At 35.4% G+C, this 27,819-nt stretch overlaps 1 protein-coding gene across 1 annotated transcript; it reads left to right on the top strand.

Moving 5' to 3' along the window:
• The first annotated feature begins 4,484 nt into the window (after positions 1-4,484).
• Positions 4,485-26,424, top strand: LOC137938320 (PHD finger-containing protein 1-like). Its single transcript, XM_068783298.1, has 4 exons — positions 4,485-4,732; positions 25,200-25,412; positions 25,503-25,627; positions 25,717-26,424. The coding sequence occupies exons 1-4, from the start codon at positions 4,485-4,487 to the stop codon at positions 26,223-26,225; spliced, it is 1,095 nt and encodes a 364-aa protein (XP_068639399.1). The 3' UTR covers positions 26,226-26,424.
• The last annotated feature ends 1,395 nt before the right edge of the window (positions 26,425-27,819 follow it).

The raw sequence follows: 27,819 nt of genomic DNA on the forward strand, positions 1-27,819 counted from the left end.
GAAAATACTTGAGGGATAATCAAAAATCTATTCACTCTCACTCTACATTTGTTTTTTAATGGAACAAACAAATACATGCCAAATACGAAGCAATTATTTTTTATTTATTCAATTAAAATTTTATGATTAAATTAAAAATTGACCTATGTTTATATAGAGTTAGGCCCAGACTCCTTTCTTCCTATTCATATAAAAAATCCAACCTATTATATGAGCCTTATTTGTTATTACAAATTAGGCTCATCACCCTTGACAAGGTGGGTTTTTGGTTAGCATCCTCACCCCCTTACTCCCAATTTATGCTATTGGGATTTTTTTATCACAACTATAAAAAAAAATAATAAACAAATGCATTCAGGATTTTTTATGACAACCATAAATAAATAATAAGAAAATCTAAAAGATAGTTACATTGAATATTGTGGTTATTGGAAGACAAAAAATTTAACATGTTTGTGGCTAAAATATTTAGCTTAGTTAGGGGATGCAGAAGGGTTGTTCACATGAAGGTTAGTGTTTCATTTCATAAAATGGGCATGCTTGAGAGGAAAACATGAGAGAGGAAGAAGAGAACAAGAGACAAGAGAGGTAAAGGCACATTAAGAGAAAATAAACTAGGAGAGGAGATTAACATGCTTGTCTCCCTTCCTCTATGGCATTCTTATTAATAAAGAAAAAAAGATTTCCTAGTTACAAACTAACTATACTGCCCAAGATATCCAATTACACTCAAACTATAACTTGCTAAATTAAACATGAAAGAAACAAAAAAAAAAAAAAAAAAAACTAGAAAACGTCTTCTTTTACATGATTTTTTTCTTTTTACCTTGCTTCTCTTGTGAGACTTGTCTTGCATGAGATTCTTCTTAGACTCCCTTGTGAGAAATGTTGTGCATGAAACTCATCTTAGACTCTTTGATGCTTCAACAATCCCCTTCAAGTTGGAGTTGGTCACTTCACTTTAAAAATAGAAAATCTTAGCAATTAAGAAAATTTCTTTGGTCTTTAAGATTCCATTCTTCCTTCTTTAATACTTGGGTTTTGTCTCTAATCCTTCCCCTTAATTGGATAATTTCTACACAACTCTTTGAATTCTTTATTACTGGTCACATAAAAATTTATTCATAGCAGGCTTCTAATCATATTGTGGGTTGAATTCTCAACCTTGTTCTAACCTCATTTAACTATTTCCTTTTTCAAGCCCTACCTCCTTATCTAATTGTCTTGCATTGTCCTACCTACCTCAAAACTTTTGCAAAACAAATGTGAAAACTCAATAAATGCTCCAGTTAGGATATATCAAGTGTTATTAATTTGGAGAAAATGCAATACTTGAAGAAAACAAGCAACATTCATGGGTAAAATCAATGTCGAGTTGGTTATTAGTGAAAACAAACAAAAAAGTAAACTTTTGGTTAGGTAGAAATGGAAAATATCGAATGATTTGAAGCAAACAAATAAGAAAGCAAATCTAATTTTGACCGACAAAGAAAACCAAAAATTTCAAAAAAAAAACTTTAAATTGAGAACCCAAAGCAAACCTCATATTGATTGTTACAAAGAAGAAAATCAGATGGAGATATCATCTAATAACAAATATTTATTCTTTAAAGAGGTAATCAAAATTAAGCCATCAATTTTTTCTCTCTTGTCAATCAATTGAGGGTTTTTTGCATCTGAATTTTTTTATCATTTAAAAAATAGGTTATAATTATTCTTTATTCTACTTATTTGTCACATTTCTTTAAAATTTTAAAAGGTAACTAGGGGTAAAAAAACACATTCTAACCTCAAACTAAACCACTTGGCCTTATACTTGTCTTGTGAGGATAAATGGCCATTGTACTATGACATTATATCTTGTTATCCCACCTTGTTGCCACCCCGAGCTTATCATCATCTATCTTAATATTTTCTAGGAGATGTAATCTATTATAAGGGTAAGTACTAGGTAAAGGCATCCGAAAAACTTTTGTTGTTGGTTTAGGATTTTAACTTAAGTTTGAGTTTGGGTCTAAAAATCTAAGCCAGGTTCTAAGCTAACTCAGTTCTGAATGGATTTTAGATGTATGTACCCCATAATGAATAGTCCTATTCACATGCAATTGTTTTTTATACATCTTTACGATTTCTTACTATAAATATTTAGGGGGGTATTAATTAAGGTTAAGAAATTTAAAGTATATAAATCAAAACCCTAGGAATTCTTTTTCTTCCTTCTACATATCTTTCAAGCAGTCATATTACGCGGCGCATTGCTACGGAAGCACAAAAAGATTGCTTGAGGCAGATTTGAAATATCGCACTTCCAGTCTTCCAAGTAAGAGTATTTCTGTTTTAGATCCTTAATGTTTATGTATGGTTGTATTCTTCTTCTTCTTCTTCTTCTTATTCTTCTTCTTCTTTTTTTAAGAATATTACTCTATAGTTTCCATCCTGAAATCTTCACCTCTCTAAATTGTGTTTTGTAGGTTTTATTGGTCTAAAGTCCTTGTCCATTTTACCGTATTTTTTTTCACACCACATGAAGTCTATCTCACTCCACATGAGAAATAGATTGATTAGATTGTGGTTTCTTAGTGCTATGATTTATATGAGGCTTTTATTACCCTCAAGCTAGGCTATAATTCAATAAGAACCGAGAAGCAAGACATATGTTTGGGCTTTTTGAAACGATTACCAAATTAACCCATTGCAAATAGATATTTTACTAATATATATATTAAAACAAAAAATTGCTTCGATGAAATTATTCATGTGTTAATAAAATTAATAAAATGTTTCTTAAATTTAACAATTTAATTTTGTATGGTTAGTTGAAGATATACAATTATTTTCTTTATCGCCCTTGCACATCATGAGTGTGCCTAGAGATATATATGTATAAATGATTATAAATGAAATTTCCAATAAGAGAAAATTTATAGGTATAAAATAATAAGAGTCATTTTATATGAAGAAATCAAGAACATGGATTTAATCCGAGTAGTCATTTGCTATTCCATATTTAATTAATTGTTGGATTTCAATGAAATATCTTTTTTAAATTATTCATAGTTGATGATGTTTAAGTTTTTATATTATAATATTTTTTAAAATATTTATAAAATAAATAAAAAGTTTATGTTATTGAAGGATAAAAGATAAAAAAAAACCTTTGTAGATGAAATGTGGTAGTCTACAACCCAGTCGATATTATGAGTTTTATAAGCATGGGAAAAGGATGCATGTAACTAAACTTGGGAGAACACAAGTCCAAACTCCTTGTCTTTTGAATGTAATAAGAATTATTTTAGTAGTTTACAATTTAGAATTTTTTTGAACCTTTTGTTTTACTACTTTGGTAGACAAAAAACACTTAAGACACACAAAACTATGTTTAAAGGTTATTTATAATTTTTGTAAACATGGCAATAACTTGTTCAGATTTTACAAAAAAAAAAAAAAAGCGTTTGTGGTAAGATGTTAAAATATTAATTTCATTACTTTTTATATGGGTAGAATTCATTGTAGTATTTTTCAATTTGGTGACCTGTGGAGATAATATTATTTTTGGAAAAATATGAAACATATATCAGCTACAAACAAATCACCCATTTGATGTTTTTTTTTTAATTTTGTGATTTCCACATTATATAAAGGTAAGTTTGGAGAGTATCGTTTGTTGATGAGAGACGATTGAAGATCCTGAAAATCTTTCATCCAAGGTTTTTACTCTTTTAAGATTCCATTGCGGATTAATTGGGGGAAAGTAGTAAGAGCCAACGTATTGAGAATCCGAATTTTAGGGTATGTTTCCTATTAAATAGTGAAAAATTGCATCTGTCTTGAAACAACAAACAAGCAAAACACAATAAAAAAAGAGACAATAGAGTAGAAGTGAGTTGATATATTATCATATCTATGTGTTTTTCTTTTTTCTTTTAAACTTTGTTATGTGTGATGTGTATTTCTGTCTTACAAAAGATATAAAAAATTGAGTTTAGATATGCTAGCCCATGTTAGCATGGGGTTAGATCCATTGGAGTGAATAGGAACTGCTCTCCTTAGTCAATGAGTCTCATGCATCGTTCCATTCCCTACACCAAAGAAAATCTACAAAGGATGAAAGAACTCAAAAGTGTAACACAAATTTCAGTACTATTGAGTAAAAAAGTTCATTATCAAAATGGCATTAGTTTTTCTCTAGCCGTACGGTCATAGCCAAACAACTATTCTCGCCAACGCTGCTACATGCTCCTCATGACTGCACTAAGATACAGTCCTCTGTTACAAGTTGCTAATGCTCTTTCAAAAATCATAAATAATCAAAGTACTTAGATTCATTTGCGCTCTATATGTATCATAATACAGTTGTCAGATGCAAACTGTTGAAACAAAACTAGTTTCATGATTGCCGATTCTTCTTCTTTTACTGCACCCATTTTGTTTGAGCTCTGCAATCGTTTGGTCTTGCAGTAATTCTTGCATAAAAGTGAATCGGAATGAGCTCAAGACTTGTTAAGTTTGATCTCAACTTGACTCCTGCCCAAAGGAAGCGGGGGACTAGCAGCCCAAGGAAACGTTTGGATGGAGAAACAAGTTCAGCTCCTCGTGAATCAGAGAAAAAAAGACGTCAAGAGACTGCACCTCAGAAAGACCCCACGGAGATCTGTTTAGGCTTTGTGAAGAAGAGAAATGAAGATAAGATGATTAGTATCTATTCTCAGCCAATTGAGGATCCCATTTGGAGGTAAGTCTTACTCTCTTCAACTAATACAGTAAATTTCTATCTTATAAGCGACATTACTAATATTCTTGGCCAGTCTATCTTAAAAGTTGCTGCAGAAGTGATAGTACTAGTTGTACCACGTAAAGAATGCTTGTAAAAAGTAAATAGGATGGAGGTTAAAAGAGCACAGTTCTATGTCTTGTACAACATATGATTTTCTTTTTAGTTAGTACAATTCTTAGGCCATGTTACTGCCCTGGTTGAAAATCATGAGTATCCCAGGGAAAGCATTTCCTACAAAGTTTTTCATGATTAAAGGTTTTCTAGAAATCTCTAATTTAAAATCTTATTACTTTCTTATTTGAAATTATTTTGAAATATAATAAGATTTTTATGGTAGTTATTACTATGATTTCCAAGGAAAAGAAAGAAAACCATGTTTTTGTCTATCAACGAGCCGACTCTAGTTTGGACTCGATAAATATAGGTTATCAAATGTTTTTATCAAATTTTTTTATCAAATTTAGACAAGGTAACTGTGATTAAGTGTGAGCTTAATCTGAAATTAATTACATAAGATTTTGAAAAAGAAGTAGGAAAGAAGGAAAGAGAGAAATTGAATTGTTCAAAGGCTTGCCCCAAAAGATTAGGGCAGCTTAAGCTCACTAAAGTTCTCCATCAAGTTATATAAGAGGAACACTGAAAATTGTTATACTAGCCAATGAGCTATACAATAGATCAACTAATAAAAGTTAGTTAAATTACACTCTTCTACTCTTATTTAAATACTAAATTTTGCAAACTATCTCCTTATTCTAACACTCCCCTCAAGTTGGATAATAAAAATCAAACACTCCTGACTTGGAAGCCAATTTAGTAAATTGAGCTCTTTGGAAAGCCTTGTTGGAGAGGTCTACTTGATCTTCATGTCTCACATGATAAGTAATTATCTTCCCATTCATAACTTGGTCTATAATATAGTGATAATCCACCTCTATGTGTTTAGTTCTTTCATAAAGTACTAGATTATTCTATTAATATAGTTGTTTGATTATCACATTTCATCACCATAGGAAACTTAACTTCCGTATGATAGAACCCTAATTGGAAAGGTCCTACCCTTGTACTCAAGTGCAATGGAAGATTGAGATAGGTTGATTAAAAGGTTTGGAAGAGGGTGAAGGTAGATATGAAGTGTTGAAGAAAGCTATTACCAAATAATCTAAGGTGAGTCTCATGAAAAGGAGGTCTCACTAATAAAGTAAAGTCAAAGAGGAGAAGCAGAAGAATCTAAGTGGATCGTATGTGAGAGGAAGATTTCCTCCTTATTCTCTTAGTTATAGTTTTCTTATTGCAAAGTATTGTGATTAGATTTAGTGAGAGATTATTGGGTGTAATTAGAAACTTTAAAAAAATTTATTTTTAGCATAAGTCAGTATTCTATTATAAAAAGGACCATGTAAAAGAGCAATAAATACACCACTCTCAAAATTTCCTCTTCATATCGATGCATGCACTCTTCGATTTCCTCTCTTTTCTCCTCTCTCTTGCGTTTTCTCCTCTTCTCTTTGTCTACCATGCTTACTATTCGAAAGTTAACATGGTAGTGTTAAATTGTGGAGTCTAAATAACGTCTTAAGAAAAGTTAGTATGTGGATAGATCTTGTGTGTGTGGGTGTATTTCTCTTGTAAACTTCTTTATCATCATAGTGAAGTGTTGCAGCGGCGAAAGATAGGAGGCGGTCTCACCTTGAGGCGAACCTGTATAAATCTTGAGTTTTTCATGCTTGATTATTTCTTCTTCTGCGATTATTATTTCTCTCGTTAGTATTGAATTAGGGCATCTAATTCCTAACAAGTAGTACCAAAGCTATGTTCGTGTTTGAGAGCAATGACAAGCGGAGAAGGATCAACACTTGGAATCAACAAGTTTGATGATATGGATTTTGCGTTCTGGATGATGTAGATTGAAGATTATCTGTATAGTAAAAAGTTGCATTCACCACTTTTGGATATGAAACTAGAAGGCATGAAAGATGATAGGTGTTGGGAGTGATCTAGTTGACACTGTCAAAGAATGTCACTCATAACATGGCAATGGAGAAAATCACAACAAGAATGATGAAGATTGTTATCAACGCCCTATGCTTAGTCGATATGCGGATCGACCTTAGCAGTAAGATCGTCGAGGGGGTTAGAAGGGGGGCAAGAAGCCCCCCTCCTGGTCCACGCTATATTAACTACTTTTTCATTAAGGGTAGTTTGAGAATTTAACTCTTGTATCACTATTGCCCTTGTTTCCTCTTTATATTTGGGGTGTTGTTATTAGGATTTTATCATCCGAGGTGTATCAGTTGTGGCCGAGAGAGGTTAGAGAAAAACCACATGTAAGTGTGTGTGATTTCTCTTGTAAAAAATTTCATCTTTATAGTGGATTACAGCAACGACGAAAGACAGGATGTAGGCTCACCTTGACGCGAACTTGTATAAATCTTGTTTGTTACCGTGCTTGTTTTTCCTTTCTTCCACGATTATTATTATTTCTCTAGTTAGTTTAGAATTAGGGCGTCTAATTCCTATGTTTGATATGTATGACAAGCCTTCTGCAAATAATAAGGTACCTCTCATGAAAAAAATTGTTCAATTTAAAAATGACAGAAAATACACCAGTGGCAACACATTTGAATGAGTTTAGTACGATTGTCAATCAATTGACCTCCTTTTAGATTAAATTTGATAATGAGGTTCGTGCGTTAATTCTTTTGGCATCTCTGCCAAATAGTTGGGAGCCTATGAGGGTTGCGGTCAACAATTCTGTATGCAATGGGAAGTTGAAATTTAATGATGTTCAGGTTACTATTCTTTCTAAGAAAGTTTGTAGAAAGGACTCCAGAGAATCGTTGACATCTAATTCTGCCCTAAATGTTGATACTAGTGGCAAGAACTTTGAGTGTAATTCCAACAAGGGCAACAATAGATGGCAAGGATTGAAGAAGCAAGTCCCAAGTTGGAACAAATGTGGAATGGTGGAATTGTGGCAAGTCTGGTCATATAAAGAAGAACTGTAGAGCACCAAAGATGGATGAAAGAAAAAAGATGTTGAAAATGCGGTGACTAAAGAAGTACAAGATACTTTACTCTTGTCAATTGATAGCCCTATTGACTCTTGGTTATTAGAATCAGGAGCTTCCTTTCACACCACTGTGCATCGCAAGATCAAGGAGAATTATGATGATGAAAATCACGGGAAGGTGTATCTTACTGATGGAGAACCATTGGACATTGTCAATATTGGTGATGTCAGTTTGAGGATGTCAAACAGGTTAGTGTGAAAATTTGACAAGGAGAGACATGTGCAAAAACTGATGCATAATCTGATCTCAGTAGGGTATCTTGATAGTGAAGATCATAATGAGACTTTTAATGGTGTCACATAGAAAGTCACTAAGGGAGTCATGGTTGTTGCACGAGGAGTTAAAACTGGAACTCTTTACATCACTTCTAGTTGCAGAGACACGATTGCGGTTGCTGGTTTTGTTACTAATTCTGATTTGTGGCATTATAGGCTCGGTCACATGAGTGAGAAGGGAATGAAAGTGCTTTAATCCAAAGGGAAGCTACCAGGGTTGAAATCTGTAAACAACAGTTTGTGTGAAGGTTGTATTTTCAGCAAATAGAAAAAAGGTTAGCTTTTCTAAGGTTGGAAAGTAGCAAAAGACAACAAAATTGGTGTTCGTTCATATAGATGTGTGGGGACCTTAAACTTTTACCTCTTGGTGGTTCTAATTACTATATGATATTTTTTTATGAAGCAAGCAGAATAATTTGATTTTATTTCCTAAAAAATAAATATGATGTTTTTGATACATTGAAGAGATGGATAGCAATGGTTGAGAATGAGACAGATTTGAAGGTGGAGTACTTGTAGTCAGATAATGAGGGAGAATACATAGGCGATGATTTCAAGTGGAATTGTGTTGATAATGGAATCAAGATGAAGAAGACCATTCCCAAAAAACATCAATAGAATGGTGTGGCTAAGAGGATGAATAGGACTTTGAACGAGCGTGCTAGGCGCATGAGATTACATGCGGGATTGCCAAAGATGTTCTGGTTTGAGGCTATTAGCATTGCTGCCTATTTGATAAAAAAAGGTGCTTCAACACCATTGGATTGCAAAATACTAGAAGAGGTATGGAGGGGCAAAGAGGTAAACCTTTCTTTCTTGAAAGTGTTTGGTTGTGTTTCATATATTCACATTGATTCTGCTATTAGAAGTAAATTGGATGCCAAATCCAAGATATATTTCTTTATTGGCTATGGTGGTACCGTGCTTGGATAACATTTCTGGGATGACCAAAGTCTTAAGGTTATCTGGAGCAAGGATGTGATCTTCAATGAAGGTACCCTTTATAAAAACATGTTGAGAACAGATTCTGAGAGCACAAGTAATGAAGCTAAGAACTTTGAAGTGATTCAGTTATTCAGTTATTTTTCAGTTGAGAGCTCAGGACCAAGAAAACATAGCCCCAAAAGTAAATTAGAACATTTTTGTGACTGAACTCATAAGATCTACCAGAACTAGAAGACCACCATAGAGATACTCCCCTGTATTGAATTATATTCTATTGACTGATAAAGGTGAACCAGAGAGTTATGAGGAAGTTGTGCAAGTTGATGAATCACCCAAGTGGGAGCTGGCCATGAGGGATGAGATGGATTCACTATTATCCAATTAGACATGGCAGCTTACCAAGTTACCAAAAGGGAAGAAGTCTTTGTAGAATAAATAGGTGTATTGAATAAAAGACAAATATGATGGCAGCAAGTGGTACAAGGCAAGACTGATTGTAATGGGCTTTCAACAAAAGGAAGGCATTGACTACACTGAGATTTTCTCTCTAGTAGTGAAATTGACTACTATTAGAAAAGTGTTTGGACTAGTGGCAAATGAAGACTTGCACTTAGAGCAATTGGATGTAAAGACAACTTTTCTTCATGGTGATTTGGAGGAAGAAATTTACATGATCCAGCCACAGGGTTTCAAAGCACATGAAAGGAGAAAATGGTGTGCAAACTTTGAAAGTGCTTGTATGGTCTTAAACAGGCTCCAAGACGGTGGTATAAGAAGTTTGACATCATCATCAGTAGTATTGGTTTCTTAAGGTTCTAGCGGGATCATTGTTGTTGCATAAAGAACCTTGATAACTTCTACATCATTCTAATGCTATATGTTGATGACATATTGATTATAGGTTCTTGCAAAAAGGAAATAGATAAGTTGAAAATGGAGTTTTCCAAGAAGTTTGCAATGAAGGATTTGGGTGCTGAAAAACAAATCTTTGGGATGAGGGTTAGTAGGGATACTGATGTCTTGAAACAATCACAAGAAGAATATGTGAAGAGGTGCTGAGCAAGTTCAACATGAATGATGCAAAACCAGCGAGTCACTTGAGGTGGATTCTCAAGTATTTGATGTTAGGAATTAGACACCTAATTCCAAACTAATGAGAGCAATCACAATAAAATCGGAAGAAGGGAAAAACAAGCACATAAAAAGCACAACAAGATTTATACAGGTTCGCCTCAAGGAGAGACTACATCCTATCTTCCGCCACTACAGTAATACCCCCCCCCCCCTCCCCCCCTCCAATTTAAAGAGAAAGCTAGGGCAACCACATTACAAGAGAGAAATTCCAAAACTACCCTTAATGAAACAATAGTTAATATATCCATGACCAACTCAACGTAAGACATTAATTAGGCTCCACAACTTAACAATCTCCCACTTGGAGATTAATCTATCATCAATATCTCCTCTACAGCGGCAACTACTTCTCAATCCTCAGAGAGAAGTCCAACTTAAGTTGCACACAACTTTAGTTTCTCGATCGTAACAATCTTCGTCAACATATCAGTTGGATTTTGACTCTCTTGTATCTTCTCAAGTGATAAGTGTTGAATTTTGGATCCCTTTACTGAAATCGCAAGCAAGGTGAGAGAGGGAGAAAATAAAAGAAGGAGAAAGAGGGTTCTCAGGTAGGGAGGAGAGAAGAGAAAAAAACGGAAAAAAAGAGTTTAGGCAAGAGAAGAAATCTTCACGAGAGAGAAGTTGAGAACTACTTCTCTTTGATGATTTAAGTTCGTGTACAAACACCTCTCTTTATATTAGAGGAAAGTAGTAAAGTCCAAGTACAATTAAACTACCATTCTCCTAATTACATTCAAACTATAACACTTAAAGATAAGTTTATTATAATAAAATAATTCAACATAATGAGAAGACTAATATAACTCAAACTAAAATTCTTCTATGAGGATGTGACCATAGGATAAATATGCCAACTCGTGGTTATCTTTGTGGGTTCCACTTGTTCTTCCAACTCATGTGATAAGGATACCATCTCGTGGTATCTTTGTAGGTCCCACTTGATCTTCAAATATTTCAACTCATTCCAGCTTGTGCTTCTTATCTTCCAACTCATGCCAGCTCGTGTGATGACTCCTTATGGCATCTCATGTTCTCATGGTGGGTCCCACCAGCTCGTGCAACAATGGTGGGTCCCACATTGTAACACTGAGACTCCATCCTCTAGAGCCGATCTGATGAAGTTATAATGTACCTGTATGTGGTTTGTTCTAGCATGATAAACAAGATTCTTTGTTGAATGACTAGAACTTTGATTGTCACAATACAACACATTCTTCCCATGTTTGAGATGAAATTCTTCCCAAAAATATTGGAGCCATACCATCTCTTTGCTAGCTTCAGTCACGGCGACATATTTTGCCTCATTGGGAAAAGAGCAACTATTTTTTACAACTTAGAGACCCAACTAACTGCTATACCACCCAATGTGTATACATATCCAGTGGTACTCTTCCTGCCATCAATGTGTCCAACCATGTCAGCATCTACGTAACCTTTTAATCCCAATTCTGACTTTCTAAAACATAAAGTTGAGTCTATAGTGCCTCTCAGATACTTGAGAACCCACTTCACTGCTTCCCATGTTGCTTACCCGGATATACCTGCTCACAACTCCCATTTCATGAGCTATGTCTGGTCTAGTGCACACCATGGCATACATGAGACTGCCAATAGCAAAAGCATAAGGCACATTGGCCATGTAGGATCGCTCCTGCTCTTTAGAAAGTGATTGCTCCTTAGATAGCCTAAAGTGACTAGCTAAAGGAGAACTCACTAGTTTTGTATCATTCATGTTGAACCTACTCATCACCTTCTTTACATATTCTTCTTGTGATAGTTTAAAGACATCAGTATTTCTAGTAATCCACATCCCATGGATTTATTTTGTAGCACCCAAATCCTTCATTGAAAATTTCTTGGACAACTCCCTTTTCAACTTATCTATTTCCTATTTTCAAGCACCAGCTATCAGCATGTCATCAACATATAGAAGTAGAATGATGTAGGAGTCATCAAGCTTCTTCACATAACAACAATGATCCACCTGTCACCTTAAGAACCATTACTACATGTAAAGGTGTCAAACTTCTTATACAATTGTCTTGGAGCTTGTTTAAGACCCTACAAGCTCTTTTGAAGTTTGCACACCATTTTCTCCTTTCCTTGTGCTTTGAAACCCAGTGGTTGGATCATGTAAATTTCTTCCTCCAAATCACCATGAAGAAAGGTTGTCTTTACATCCAACTGCTCTAAGTGCAAGTCATCATTTGCTACTAGTCCAAGCACTGTTCAAATAGTAGTCAATTTCACTACTGGAGAGAAAATCTCAGTGTAGTCAATGCCTTCTTTTTGTTGAAAGCCTTTTACCACCAATCTTTCCTTGTACCACTTGCTACCATCATGTTCATCTTTTATTTTTAGACCCATTTTTTATGCAAGGCCTTCATCCCTTTTGGTAACTCGGTCAACTGCCAAGTCTGATTGGATAATAGTGAATCCATCTCATTCTTCATGGCCAACTCCCTCTTGGTTGATTCATCAACATGCATTCCTTCCTCATAACTCTCTTGTTCACTTTTATTAGCCAATAAAATATAATTTAGTGTAGGGGGAGTACCTCTATGGTGGTCTTCCAGTTCTAGTAGTTCTCTTGACTTCATTCATAGGAATCTTCTGATTTACTTCTGGGAGTATGTTTTCCTGATCTTCTTGAGCAATATTCTCAATCTCAATAACTAGAATATCTCTCAACTAAATAACTTCAGGCTTCTTAGCTTCATTGCTTGTGCTCTCAGAATATGTTCTCAACCTGTCTTTATACAAGACACCTTCATTGAAGATCACGTCCTTGCTCTTGATAACATTTCAACTTTAGTCAACCCTTAAGTGATAACCAAACTTGGTATCACCATGGCCAATAAAGAAACCTATTTTAGATTTAGCATCAAGTTTACTTCTTGCAACATAATCAATATGAAGATAAGAAACACAACCAAACACTTTCAAGAAAGAAAGGTTTAGCTCTTTGCCGCACTAGACCTCTTCTAGTATTTTGTAATCCAATGGTGTTGAGGGACCTCTTTTGATCAAATAGGCAGAGGTGCTAATAGCCTCATACCAGAACATCTTTGACAATCCTGCATGTAAATGCTCCTAGCACGCTCATTCAAATATTTTTTCATCCTCTTAGCCACACCATTTTGTTGAGGTTTTCTAGGTATGGTCTTCTTCATCTTGATTCTATTATCAGTACAGTATCGATTGAAATCATTATCTATGTATTCTCCCCCATTATCTGACTGCAAACATTTCAGCTTCAAATCAGTTTCATTCTCAACCACTGCTTTCCATCTCTTGAAGGTATCAAAGACATCAAATTTCTTTTTCAGGAAATAAACCCATACCTTTCTGTTTCCAACAACAATAAATGTCACATATTAGTTAAAACCACTAAGGGAGGTAACAATTGAAGGCGCCCACACATATGTGTGAACAAACTCCAACTTTGCTCCTTTCTAGCCTTAGAAAAGCTAACCCTTTTTTGCTTGCCAAAGATACAACCCTAACACAAACTTTTATTTATACTTTTCAACCTTGGTAGCTTCTCTTTGGACCGACGCACTTTCATTCCCTTCTCACTCAAGTGACCTAGCCTATAATGCCACAAATCAGAATTAGTAACAACATTAGCAACTGGAAGTGATGTACAGAGTTCCAGTTTTAACTGTTCGAACAACAACCATGGCACCCTTAGTGACTTTCCATCCAGCACCACTAAAAGTCACATTATGACCTTTATCATCAAGTTGCCCTACTGAGATCAGATTACTAGTCAATTTTGGTACAAGTCTCACCTGATGAATTTTCCACACTGACCCGTTTGATATCCTCAAACTGATATTACCAATACCAACAATATCCAAAGATTTTCCATTAGCAAGATACACCTTCCCATGATCTCTAGCAACGTAATTCTCCATGATCTCAGTGTGCGCAGTGGTGTGAAAAGAAGCCCTTCAATCTAACACCAAAGAATGAATAGGGCTATCAATCGACAAGAGTAAAGCATCTTAACTTCTTCAGTCACCGCATTTGCAACATCACCTTTCTTTTCATCCTTCTTCGGTGCTTTGTAGATCTTCTTTATGTAACCAGACTTCCCACAATTCTAGAACTCGACATTCCTTCCGAATTTGGACTTGCTTCTTCCATTCTTTGACTTCCCTCTACCATTGCCCTACTTGGAATTCCTCTCAAAGTTCCTGCCCCCAGTATCAACACTTAGGGCATAATTCAACGATTCTCCAAAGTCCTTTCTACGAACTGCCTCCATAAGAATGGTATCCCGAATATCATTAAAAATTAACTTCCCATTGCCTACAAAGATGCTGACTGGAGTCCTCATAGGCTCCTAAAAATTTGGTAGAGATGCCAAAAGAATTAAAGCACGAACCTCATAGTTAAATTTAATCTGAACCGAGGTCAATTGATTAACAATCATGCTAAACTCATTCAAATACGATGCCACTAGTGTATTTTCTGTCATCATTAAATTGAAGAGTTTTTTCATGAGATGTACCTTATTATTTGTAGAAGGCTTCTCATACATGTCGAACAGAATCTTCATCATCCCCGTCGTAGTTTTCCTCCACACCACATTGTGAAAGAAGGGAAAACAAACCATGGAAAAAACACAACAAGATTTATACAAGTTTGCCTCAAGCTAAGCCTACGTCCTGTCTTCTGCCGTTGCAGTAATCCACTATGAAGAAATAATTTAAAAGAGAAATCGCACAATTATAGGTGTTTCTCTCTAACCGCTTGGGCTGCATTTCTTGATTCCATACTCTAGAATGCCAATTCTTCTCTCTTTAAGGTACTAGAGAACCTCTATTAAAAAAACTAAAATATAAAAGAGTAAAATATAACTTTTTGTTGGAGAGATACCCTCTCCTATGCAATCTAAACTTCCAAATCTTTAAACACAAGAGATTATGTAGAAGAGCTTGAGATACCTAGGAATGTTGAGTGATTTGAAAGAGAATGAAGTTATTTTGAGATAAAACTACTTTTTTTTTTCTCTCAAGAGGGTTTGTTGATAGTTTCAATTAAAAAAGCCTTGGAATGCTTTGAATGGCCAAGAAATACTCAACTAATCCTCCCCAACAGGGAAGAAGGCGGGGGGGGGGGGGGGGGGGGGGGGGGGGGGAGGATGGGGGGGATTAAAAAATTTATGCCCTAAAGCTCTATTACATATTTGTGCTTGAGAAACTAAATTTGGTTGGTTACCTACTTACATAACTAGAGTTTTTGAAATTTTTTATTTTACTTTTACTCTAGGTCTTCAAGTTTTCAAGCTTATTTTGTGTAAGTTCTTCTTCCAAGCTACAATCTTCAATGAGTTTTGGTTTTGGGTCTTAACTTGGAAACTTGATTGATATTTCTTTTGTTTTTAGCTTTTGTCGTAGACCACATAGAAGGCATGTGTCTAAAATATACTGATAACTTTGTTAGTAGCATACTTTCAAACTACCCATTTTATTATCTTAAAATAATGGAGGCCAACATGATTTTACCATTGGTGTAGCTCCTCAATCATAATTTTTCTATTTCCCTTTTGAGTCAAATCTGGTCATTTTTCATCCATCTATTAGTCTAAAGCTTCATCCTTAATTGGAATTATGAAGTGCTACAATGTGTGCCTCCTTCCATTTGAAATATAAGTACTGTTATCTTTTTACTCACACTTACTTCCTCAAACTGTTTCAATTTTTTTCTCTAAAATGTCTAAAATACATTGATAACTCTATTAGTAGCACACTTTCAAGTTACCCATTTTATTATCATAAAATAATGGAGGCCAACATGACTTTACCATTGGTGTAACTACTCATCATAAATATTCTTAGAGGAATTACGTTTTTTTATTTCCATTTTGAGTCAAATCTGGTTATTTTTCATCCATCTATTAGTCTAAAGCTTCATCCTTAATTGGAATTATGAAGTGCTACATTGTGTGCCTCCTTCCATTTGAAATATAAGCACTGCTATCTTTTTATTCACACCCTTAATTCCTCAAACTACTTCAATTTTTTTTCTAAAATGACTTAAGAGCAATGCCTATAGACCCATTACTTGCATAAAAAAGGAGTGCACCCAACATATCTTAAATCTATTATTTTAGTTTTTACCCATGTAGAAGTTTTAACCTACCCTTAAAAAGTGAATAGACTCTTTCCATTGCCCTACAATGGATTGAACCGCCTTTAAATTTAAATGGATATTTCAGATAGGAGTTGAAGTTTGATCATTAGACTAGGGTGGTTTTTCTTTTCTCACCATTATTTTGTGGAAACTAGGGTTTCTTGGAAAATAAAAAAGAGATCCCTAGCTTGAGGGGTGTCGAAGAAGAAGTGTAATTATGAGGTAATATGCAACAACAGATTCTACAAGTGGTAATCAAATTTTGTGCAACCAGAATATCTTAGGGGGGACAACAAGATGAGATTAAAACAAGATATGGACAAGAACAAGATTAATCAAGACAATTAGAACTTCTTTTGGAATCATAATTTCTTGTTCAATCTACACAAGATAAAAAATTTCTTTTTCAGCCACATAAATTTTATGACAAAGATTGTTTTCTTATTGAAGTTACAAACTCTAACTTGGGGGGAGGGTGTGGAAGAAGTTTATTACAAAAGAATTTAAGTTGTGTCTCAAGCAAAGGATGTTTAATAGTTAAGAAAATTCAAAGAAGACCCTACATGGAGCATGTATGGGGGGGGGGGGGGGGGGGGGGGGGGGGGGGGGGGGGAGGGGGTGTTGAAGATTTCTTCCTTGTTCTTTAGTTTCCTTATTATAAATTATAGTGATTAGGTTTAGTGAGATATTATTGGGTGTAATTTGTAAGTTTTGGAAAGTTTATTTTTAGCACGAGTCATTGTAAGTTTGGGAAAGTTTATTTTTAGCACGAGTCATTGTATCATTTTTTTAAAAATCATGTAAGGGATCAAAGAATGCACTATTCTCAAATTTTCCTCTTCATATCAATACACATGCTCCTCCTTGGTTCCCTCTTGTGTCTCCTCTCTTTCTTACTTTTTCTCATGTTCTCGCTCTTCCATGCTTCCTCTTTGTAAGTTAACATGGTATCAAAGTGGCAAGGTTTTGAGATGGAGAAGCAAAAGCAGATAGCGAATAAGGGGAAGAAGAAAAAGATAAAAGGAAAATTTTTTTCCTTTCCATTTAATCTTCCTTTTTACCTAGCACACATTTTTGTCTTTGGAGTTTGCATTTGCATATACCATATTTAATTTTTGAAATTAAAAATTTATGGAAGTATATTTTAGTCTAGTTTTCAACTCAAAAAGGATTTTGTCAATCGGAGTTTTCTAAAAAAAGAAATCAATATCTTAAGTAGCAATAAAATTTGATGTAAAAAAAGGTATGTGAGTCTATTTTCTAATCCAACAAACCGTTTCTCAATTGGATACTTCCAAAGACAGATATCAACATTGGAAAAATCGAAGGTCATGTTGGTAGCTTGTTGCATGTGAAACTTCGAATTTTATGCCAATGTTTTTCCTTTTTGAGATGATAATATTGGTTTGACTAAGTTTTTAGTTGTTTTCAAATTTGAATTAAGTGTTTCCCAACTTGAGCATCATTCCGTAAGAGTTTCTATTTTTGTATCTCACATAACACGAGTTTCCCATTCTTCTACTTACATGAGTTTAGTTTGCTTTCTTAACAAAGTCTGAAATTTCTATATTATAAAATATTTTCTCCTCAATTTAAACTCAAAATATATTTTTTCTTGAATCTTCCTTATTCTAGAATTTCTTTGTTGAAAAGTTTTTTCCAGATTGGTCAAGTTTTTTTGAAAAACAATTATCTTAGATGAGAATTCTATTTTTAGATAGTTTATATTATTATGTTCTATCTAAAAATTTATTTATTGGTGTTTTTTTATGTTTCCTCAATCATACATGTTTATAGAGAAATCATTTTTTTATCTCCCTTTAGTGTTAAACTTGGTTTTTTTTCATCCCATCTATTGGTCTAAAAGCGACTCCTTCTTATTTAGAACTATGAAGAGCAATGCTAGTATGAGAGGTTCTATCTATTCCTCAAAGTAATTTATTTAATTTATTTTTAATTAAAATAACTTTTGATTAAAGCCTTCAAACCCACTACTTGCAAAGAACAGAATTGCACCCCAACATATTGCTTAAATCAATTATTTTAGTTTTTACCCAAGTGGTATTTTTGAGCCACCCTTAAAAGTGAATTGATTCTTTTTATTGCCCTAAATTAAGACAGGCTGCCTTAAATTTGAACAATCATTTTAGATTGGAGTTAGAGTTTTGTCATTGGTCTAGGGGTGATTTTTCTTCTCTCATCATTATTTTTTGAATATTGGATCACTTGGTAAAGAACTAAAACTATCCTCAGCTTGAGGATGAGAAGTAAAAGAATAAGTACAAGTACGAGGTAACAGATAATGAAGGATTCTATAATTTGTGGTAATCAAATTTTATGTAACCAAAATATCCAAGTAAGAGGGAGAACAAGATAAAGACTACAAGCAAGATGAACCAAGAAAATTAGAATTTCTTTTGCAATCACAATTTCTTTTCCAAGTGACAAAACATTAGAATTTCTTTTTTAGCTAAACATGTGTCATGACCAAGATTATTTGCAAGTTGAAGTTACAAATCCTAATTTGAGGGGGAGTGTAAAAGAAGCTATGACCAAGGAATCTATGTTGAGTTCTCGTAGTTGAAACAAAGTCAAAGAATAAGAGGAGAAAAATAATCTAAATGGAGAACATGTGCAAGGAAATTTTTCTCCTTATTCTCTTAGTTTTAGTTTCTTTTTTACCAATTATTGTGATTAGATTTAGTGAGATATTATTAGATGTAATTAAAAACTTTAGAAAAACTTATTTGTAGCATAAGACATTGTATTTTTATTATATGAGAGCAAGGAATACAACACTCATAATTTTCTCTTCATATCAATACATGTGCTCCTCCTTGTTCACTCTCTTTTCTCATCTCTTTCTTACTTTTTCTCCTTTTCTCTCATTCTTTCATGCTTCCTCTTTGAAAGTTAACATAGAGAAAAAAAACATGGGAAGAGAAGGGAAGAAGGAAGGTGTGTGTGTGTGTGTGTGTGTGTGTGTGAGAGAGAGAGAGAGAGAGAGCTCATGGGAGGAGAAGAAAAGAGGGAAGAGAGCGATAGGAGAGAAAGAGATAATGCACGAGTAGAGAAAGAGAGGAAGAGAAGAACAAAGAGGAAAAAGAATAAAGGCTTAGGCTGATTTTCCCTCACAAGTACATCTCCAAACTTTCTAATTTGATTCCCTTAGATCCTCCTTGCATAGCCCACATAAGTATAGTATAAAAATTATGAATTCTATCATTCCACCCCCCGGAAGACCAAGCTTGCCTTCAAGGTTGAAAATTGGGGAACTGTTGTAAAACATCTACTTTCAAGTTCCCGAGTTGCTTCTTGAATTTGGGCATGAGCCCATTGCACTAATAGCTCTGTGTGTAATCTGGTTCCATGTTGAACCTGTTGCATTTCGAGAATGAATAAAGAATGGCAGCAGCATCAGCTTCAATGGTTAGAAGTGTGGTTGAGACAATGTGTTTATTAAATAGGAAATATGGAAGACTGGACAAATAGAAGCTTTTATAACAACTCTAACTTATAGGCCACCTTCCCAATCTTTGAAGTATTTTGTAAAGTCCATAGAATCATGGAGACAACTTTTGATTCCTCCTAGCCGCAATTGACTATTTCCTATAGGGTTGAAGCTTGAATTACGAAGTCCTGAACCACAAACTCCACCTCTTAGTGCCTTGTGTCATGATGATTTTTTGTTTGGCTAAGGTGAGCTGGTGCTTGATGACCTTTAATGACTAAGCTCAGTCTTAGAAGGCTTCTTCTAGAGCAATGACCTTTGTAGTGCTCACCTACAGGAAGAAAAAGTGGGGAGAGGCCTGCAATAGACAACCTCAAGGAAGTGTGATAGGAGGTATTTTAGGAATATTCAACTGCCCTTGGCAGATAAAAAGTCCAAGTAATGGGTTTCTTATTGACAAACCCTCACAAGTACATCTCCAATCAATGATTCACCACCTTTGTTTGGTCATCGTCTGACGGTGGTGAGTTGTGATCATCTTCAAGGTGGTACCTTGCAAAACAAATATTCTCTAAAAAAGGAGCTTATAAAATTTAGTCCTTATCCAAGAATATAGTTTATGTCATGCCATGGATTTGGCCAGATGTATAACATATACTTCAACAATTGTTTTGATAGTGAGTGGATGTTGCATGACACAAAAAGTGAGCATACTTGCTCAATGTATCCATTAGTACTAGACTATTTGTCTTTCCCTTAGATGGTGGTAGTCCCTCAATAAAATCTATGGAAACATCTTCCATATTCTTTCTGGATGGGGCAAATACTGCACGAGACCCGTTGGAGTAGTTGTGTCATATTTGATTATTTATCACATGCTACTATTTAGTTTTTAACATTAGCTTTGAGCCCCAGCTAAGAAAAAGTGTTTCTCACCCTATGGAAGGTTTTTAGGAAACCCTCATGATTGGTTGTAGAGATGTTGTGCATCTCTCTCAAAATTGCATGTACCATTTCTTTGTTTTGCACAGAACCACTACCTGATTATAGAGGAAGAGTAAGGAATTGACTCTTTTTTAGTTGGGGACCAATGTACGGTCTTCCAAATCCTTAAGAAGTTGTTCTAGGAGTAGTGGATCAGTGCTATACATAGTTTTGATATCTCGTAAAACCAAAGGAACAAGAGAAGCACATAGAGTAAGAAGTGTATGGTCATGTTTCCTTGGCAGACTATCAACTAGACTATCAACTGTACCATTCCCATTCCGTTTTTTGTATATAATATCAAAGTCATATCTCATCAATTTAACCAACCACCTTTGCCGCATGGTGTAGTAATTCTCTTTGGAAGCAAAATTTAATGTAAGCAATGGTTGGTTCAGAAAGTAATTGTTTTCCAAATGTAGTAAGGTCTCTAATGTTGAACCACATGTACCAATTTAGAGATTTCCTTATCATAGGTGGACCAAGAGAGCATTCTCCCCTTGAGAGGTCAGCTAAAGTGGGAAATAAATTGCTCTTCTTTCATCAAAACAACCTCAATTCCAAATCCAAAAGCATCACACTCAATAATTAATTTTTTAGAGAAGTTAGGCAAGGATTTCAAAGGGGAGGAAGTTCATATTCAGTTATTTGAGGACATAAGAATGTATATTTTTAAGTAGAAAATTTAAAGACCTAATAATAGTAGCATAGTTTTGCAAAAATCTCCTATAATACCTTGTTAATCCCATGAAGCCTCTCAATTTTTTTAGGATGGTAGGTTGAGGTCTATCTTGCATGGCTTGAATTTTGTCATGTTCAGTTGACACCCTTTCTTTGGAGACCACATGCTCTAAGTAGTGAACTTTAGCTGAGGCAAAAATACACTTTGGTGACTTGACTTGGAGAATCTTAACACTTCATGTAAGTTACCTAGATGATCCTCAAAACTCTTCTTGTAGACTAGTATATCATCAAAGAAAATAAGTACACATTTCCTCTAGTAGGGCCAGAAAACATCATTCATCAAGTATTGAAAGGAAGTCAGGACATTAATCAGTTCAAAACGCATCACAAGAAACTCATGTTGTCCATCATGTGTTCTAAATGCGGTTTTCTAGTCATCATTATTAGCTATTCAAATTTAATGGTAGCCCGAGCAAAGGTCAAGCTTAGAAAAAATCTCTGCACCACATAATTCATCTAGTACTTCATCAATAATGGGAAAGGGATACTTGTCTTTGGAAGTGATGTTGTTGAGGGCCTGGTTGTCCACACTAAACCTATGAGATCCATAATTTTTCTTAACTATTAAAATAAGGCTATGTGCTGGTAGGGAGGCACTTAGTTGGTTGAATTCAATGGTCTTGATTTCTCTTTGGTGGTAAGCCATTGGTGCTGAGACAATATCATGGAAAATAGTTAATAAATTCTTCATTCGAGGGGGAATATTTTGTTCACCTTGTGCTTCTATTGGTGCCACTATTTGGAAGAAGACTGGCTTCTAAGGGTGCCCACCTTTGCAAAATATTCTGCCTTAAAGAGTGAGGCTCACCATTTGAAACAACCTATCATTTATATGGTGCAGCATCAACAGAAAAATTCCATTGTCATCTTACTAAAGTCCCATACAGCCTCTCCTCAAGTGCACAACCATTTCATGCCTTATTACAAAATAAAAGACATATCTCTTTAACTAATTACACTTTCATGCCATATTTATGAGAAGTCTTCTTATTTACCAAGATGTCGCCTCTTGGACGTCTGGGCATTCTTCCTTTGACATGTGGGCTGGAGCCCCATCTTCTAACAATATGTACCATATGACCTTGGATCTCATTGTTGAGTTGCATGGTTAGAAATTGGAGTATCCTAGAAAGGGCATGGAAGGATACTTCAGGGTTTAGTAAAAACAATTTGAGGTGATGATCTTCCTCCTCCTCCTCCTCCTCCTCGAAAAGGTACATTTGAAATGTTTTGTACCTATGACCTGGAACAAATTTCTCGCAACAATTAAAACACGAACCCTTGCTTTTTGAATGGACTCAAGGGGAAATGAGGGTAGCTTTGTTGGTTGTTATTGGAGTTGGGGACTGGAATGGCAGAAAAGGAGGTTCCTTGGGTTGAGGCTATTAGAGTGATTGTTTTTCTTACTGAAGTGTAGCATGGAAATTACCTGAATAAGAGTTTTCGAATGAAATACTCCCACTTCCGCTGCCAAATCAGGCTTATGTCCTCCAATGAAACTTCCCACCCGGATGTGTTCTGACTATTGAGCTCTATTTGCAATTCTTTCAAACATAGCTTGATATTCTTGACAGAGCTTATCTGCTTGAGCATGGTTAAGAGAGAATCAAAGTCTTAATACTGAGTGGGTCCAAAACAAACATAGAGAGCTTGCAAAAACACTTGCCAAGAGAGGAGTTGTCCTTTTCATGCCATTGGAACCACCTTCTACCATCATATTCATGATGAAATGAGACTAATAAAATCCATTGATCTCGGTTTGGTGGTAGGCAAACAATTCCTCAGCCATATAGGCCTATTTGTCTGGATCCCTTTAGACTTGCACCTAGGAAAATCCAACATGGCCATACGAGGCTATATGGTATGGAATCAAATGGGAGATTGAGGTGAAAAAAGTGGAATTGTTTGGGCAACCATGGGTATGGTATGCGACATGTCAAGATGATAGGAATTAGGGTGTGATGACTGAGAAAATGGAGGTAGATTTGTGGAGAGGGAGTGTCTTGGTTAAGGAGGATGTGTGAGGTTAGGAATCGAAGAAACATTTTGATAAGGAGATAAGTTGGGAATGGTTGGTGTAGGCAATAACGGTGGTGATGGGAGGATACCATTTCAAAAATAGATTTGGACAAGGCTTCTCTGTCCAACATTCATTGAAGGGGAAGGTCTTGAAAGCCTCTCTTCCATGAGAGATTGCACTAGACATGTCAAGTGATCCATCTTGTTTCTCAAATTTCAAAGTTTCTCCACTTGTGTGTAGATATTTGTCCAATTTTCTGAATTGAACTCGTGAACAGCAGCTTCCTCTTGCTATTTTAGTTCCATGTATCTCGTGTTTCACCATGATTGGAGAAGATCACAAAGGATTAATTTAATAACACTTTGATAGAACCGTCTTTTCGGGAAAGTACAAGGAAAAATTGAGAGGCTTCGGAAAAGGGTGAAAGTAGATCTAGAGAAGAAGGAAAGGGAAGAGAAGGGAAGAAGGAAGGAGAGAGAAAGAGAGAAAGAGAGTATTCGTGCAAGAAGAAGAGAAGAGGGAAAAGTTTGGAAAGAGGAGGATAGAGAAGGGACAGAGAGATAGGGCACTAGTAGAGTGAGAGGGAAGAGTGGAACAAAGACGAAAAGGAATAAAGAGTTAGGCTGATTTGCCCCTAACCAAGCTTCCTCTGTTTATAATTGCTCCATTACATCAAATAGGAAACTCCTACTTTAACTAAAACTTTAACTAAGAGATTATATCAAATAGAAAATTAGAACTCTTAAGAGGAAACTAAGACATCTTTTTACTGACTACTTCTTTGCTGACTAAATTTTTTGACTTTTTTTCACAAAATACCACACATATCCCTGGGCTGGCTCCCCCCTTCCTTTATCTTGCTTGGCACCCAAGTCTCCTCTAAATATCTGATTTTGATTCCCCCTACTCCCCTTGCATGACTATAGTATGAAATATATGAATTTTATCACCATATCAAACTTGAATAGAATGGAGGTCACCCAAATCAACTCACAAGTTGTGTGCACCCTTGGTCTATATTCAACATCTTCATTGGATCTTACTACTATATTTTGTTTCTTACTTTTTCAAGTCACTAGATTTCCTTTGTCAGAGATGTACAAGAACCTCTTTCTTTCTCTTTCCTTCAAATATCTAATTATCATGTGCTTTGTATATCCAAATGAATTTTCCCAGGATTTTTCATGAATCTTCTCTCCAGGTAACAACATATGAAATGGTAGTGACTTACAGTTATTGGCAGGGCGTCTCAAGATGGGGGGTGGGGGTGAATTTAATGCTTATTGAAAATTTAAGTGTTAATGTAATTAAGAAATGTAAATGTAAAAAATAAAACAAAAAAACCATAACATAAAGATTTATTGATGTTCCCCTAGTGATAGTCACCCCTCAAGAACTCTTAACTTGAAAAATTCATTAATCCTCATAGTAATCATGAAAGGATTCACGGTTCCGTTGTGCCCAACCAGTGCAATCTCCAATTGTTCACCCAAAATCTCTCTTCAAGAAATAGATCTTGTACTTGAACTGTGATCTTGACACAAACATAAAACATTTTTCGTTTATACTTTTTTCTTATGGTTTCCTGTTATACATACTGCATATAGATCTTGTATATGAACTGTAATCTTGTTGTAATTCGTCGTCGCTGCAGGGGATGTTTCAAAATAAGCGGCGATATCTATGGCAGAATTGCAGCACATCTATCAGATAAAGCATGCCCGAGGATACTTCAAGAGGCCACTACTCTAAAGCCATTTCTTCACTTTGAAAAGCTACCAAAAGCTGCCGCATGGCCAAGAAACTTTGCAATCTCACCCCCCACTGATGACAACATTTCACTGTATTTCTTTCCAGAAACTGAAAGGTACTTCCATTGCTTGTGTTCATTGAAGGGCACACAGTATTTCTTTGCTAGTTCTTTCCTTGAATCTGGGATTCCCACTTTCCGTGCTAGGGATGAGAATCTGTACAATGACCTGCTCGATGAAACTATGTCCAGAGAATTGGTGTTGAGAGCATCAGTTGGCCGCACTGAGCTTCTCATTTTCACTTCCCTTGAACTGCCCCAGAGCTACTGGAGTAAGCACTCTTTCTACATTGGCAGACGCCATATCACTACCAGCTCCCAGTTCTTACCGTTTCTGCACTAATATTTAAATGACATTCAGGGATCTTCGGCAAGTGCTATTTGTGGGGGTTATTCAGGGAAAGACAGAACCCACTCCCCAAGGCCTCTCTTATCATAAACTTAAGCAATGATGAAGAAGACTCAAAGGGAAGAAGCGATAGGTTACAGAACAAAAGCAGCCGTCTTTCTACTTACCCCGTCAGTGACGGGCAATATGGATCCTCACAAACCATTCAGCCAGCACGTAATCTGAAAATTGGAGATGTCAGAAACCTGTCTTCATTGCAGACTGACAGGTTTCCCCAACCAGCTTTCAGATCCTATTCTCAAAGCTATGATGCACCAACACCATTGGCCAGGCTGGACATTGGGACTAACTCGAGGGCAACACAGCTGACAAATCTGCAGCTTCATGGTGATACAACAGTACGTGAAAGAGAGAAATTGCTGAACAATCGTACTAGCACTGATTTGGTCCTGTTTCCCCTGGAGGCAGAGATGATGACAGCTCCACCTGGGAAACGAGGACCTATGGAAGCAAAGAGATGAGTTGATGCCGCATGAGATGGGAGAGATGGTCAATCAAAAAGCTACTTTTGTATGGCATTTTCCCTATGCTTATTAAGTATTAATACCGATTACATCAGTGACAAACAAAGAGCATGTGAAAGTTGGTTTTAAGATTTAACTTCTAGAGAGAATGGAAATTGGACCAAATTGGAATATTCTAGTTTGAATTTGCAGGTTGTATAGGTTTTTAGTCCCCATGAATCATGTAAGGGAGTTGGTGTGGAACACATTCACATGGTTACCATTGATGCAGGCATGCTTTGCAGGTTGGATTTGCATCATCTGTGAGGGGCTGCCCTCATGTGGGGTTACTATCTATACCAATTAAATAACTTGTATAGATCATTTAATTTGCAGCAACCTGGTATCGCCTCCTTGAATAATATAGAAAAAATTTTAAAATTAAAATATTTATAAAAAACTATCAACCTATCAATAAGATTAGAAAATAGGGGAGGGGAAAACTGTGTTTTTTTCCTAAATTTTGTAAAAGAGATGCACTTGATGAGGGTGGCATCGCTTTTGTTCTTCTAACTTCACATAGAAACTGAAAACAAATTCAATTAATTTTTCATAGCTAAAATTTACTACTTTGCTAAATGACAGTTAACAAAGGAGAAGAACGAGATTGGGCTATGGATTTGGGAAAGAACGTTAAGGTATTGTAAGTTTGATATTATTGAACTAAAATTCTAAAAGTATCCTTCCCCTAATTGGGTAATCAAATACAAAATAATCATACCAAAGTGTTTTATTTAATAATAGTAAACATGTAAAATTACTTGAATATTTAATTGGCTAGCGCCAACGATTGTCTTGTCTTATGAGTGTCGCTTGAAAGAAAGTTCCTACTTCTCTAGAGACTCTACCCTCATCGTCACACTCAAATTGATGTGTACCTAAGGGTATTCTGCATCTCAATGTCTTAATAAGACTCAATATTACAGGTTTCAATCCATCCACTTTTTATTTCTATTGAAATTTCACCTTGCCACCTCCACTTAGATATGTTGGGTTGTCGCTACCAATGACTCATTTAATTGCCTTTAATTAATTTGACCCCTTTTGAAGCATTTTAAATTTGTTTCTTTATAATCATTTAATCAAACAATCGACCAAGTGAGGTTTCTCACAATTATATATGTGAGTTCTCTATCTTCAAAAGACTTGGAATTGAGGCTTTCATTTTTAGTCCAAGCAATCCTTAACTGGTTATCAATTAATCAAGATAAAAAAACAGGGTTGCTTGTCTTTGGAATCAATGGTAATAAATCCATAAGTTGTTTGGCTCCTCTGACCATTTTTAAAGTTATTATTTCAGCTTCTATGGTGGATCTTGTAATCAAGGATAACTTTATAGAGTTTTAGGTGACAACACTTGCACCTATTGCAAACACAAATAGACCAATACACCTAGTGTCTTTAAATGTTATATCCAGTTGGCATCACTATCCCATATTATACTTTGTTAGCAAAATTATCCCATATTATACTTTATCGGCAAAAAATTATCCCATATTATAGATAGGTTTGCACTCATAAAATGTACAAGGAAAGAGTGATCAGTTTGCTC

This window comes from Aristolochia californica, unplaced genomic scaffold (assembly GCF_029961685.1).
Source record: "Aristolochia californica isolate CCGP_79_NKW_82.1479 unplaced genomic scaffold, dmAriCali1.0.hap1 SCAF_8, whole genome shotgun sequence".
NCBI lineage: Eukaryota > Viridiplantae > Streptophyta > Magnoliopsida > Piperales > Aristolochiaceae > Aristolochia > Aristolochia californica.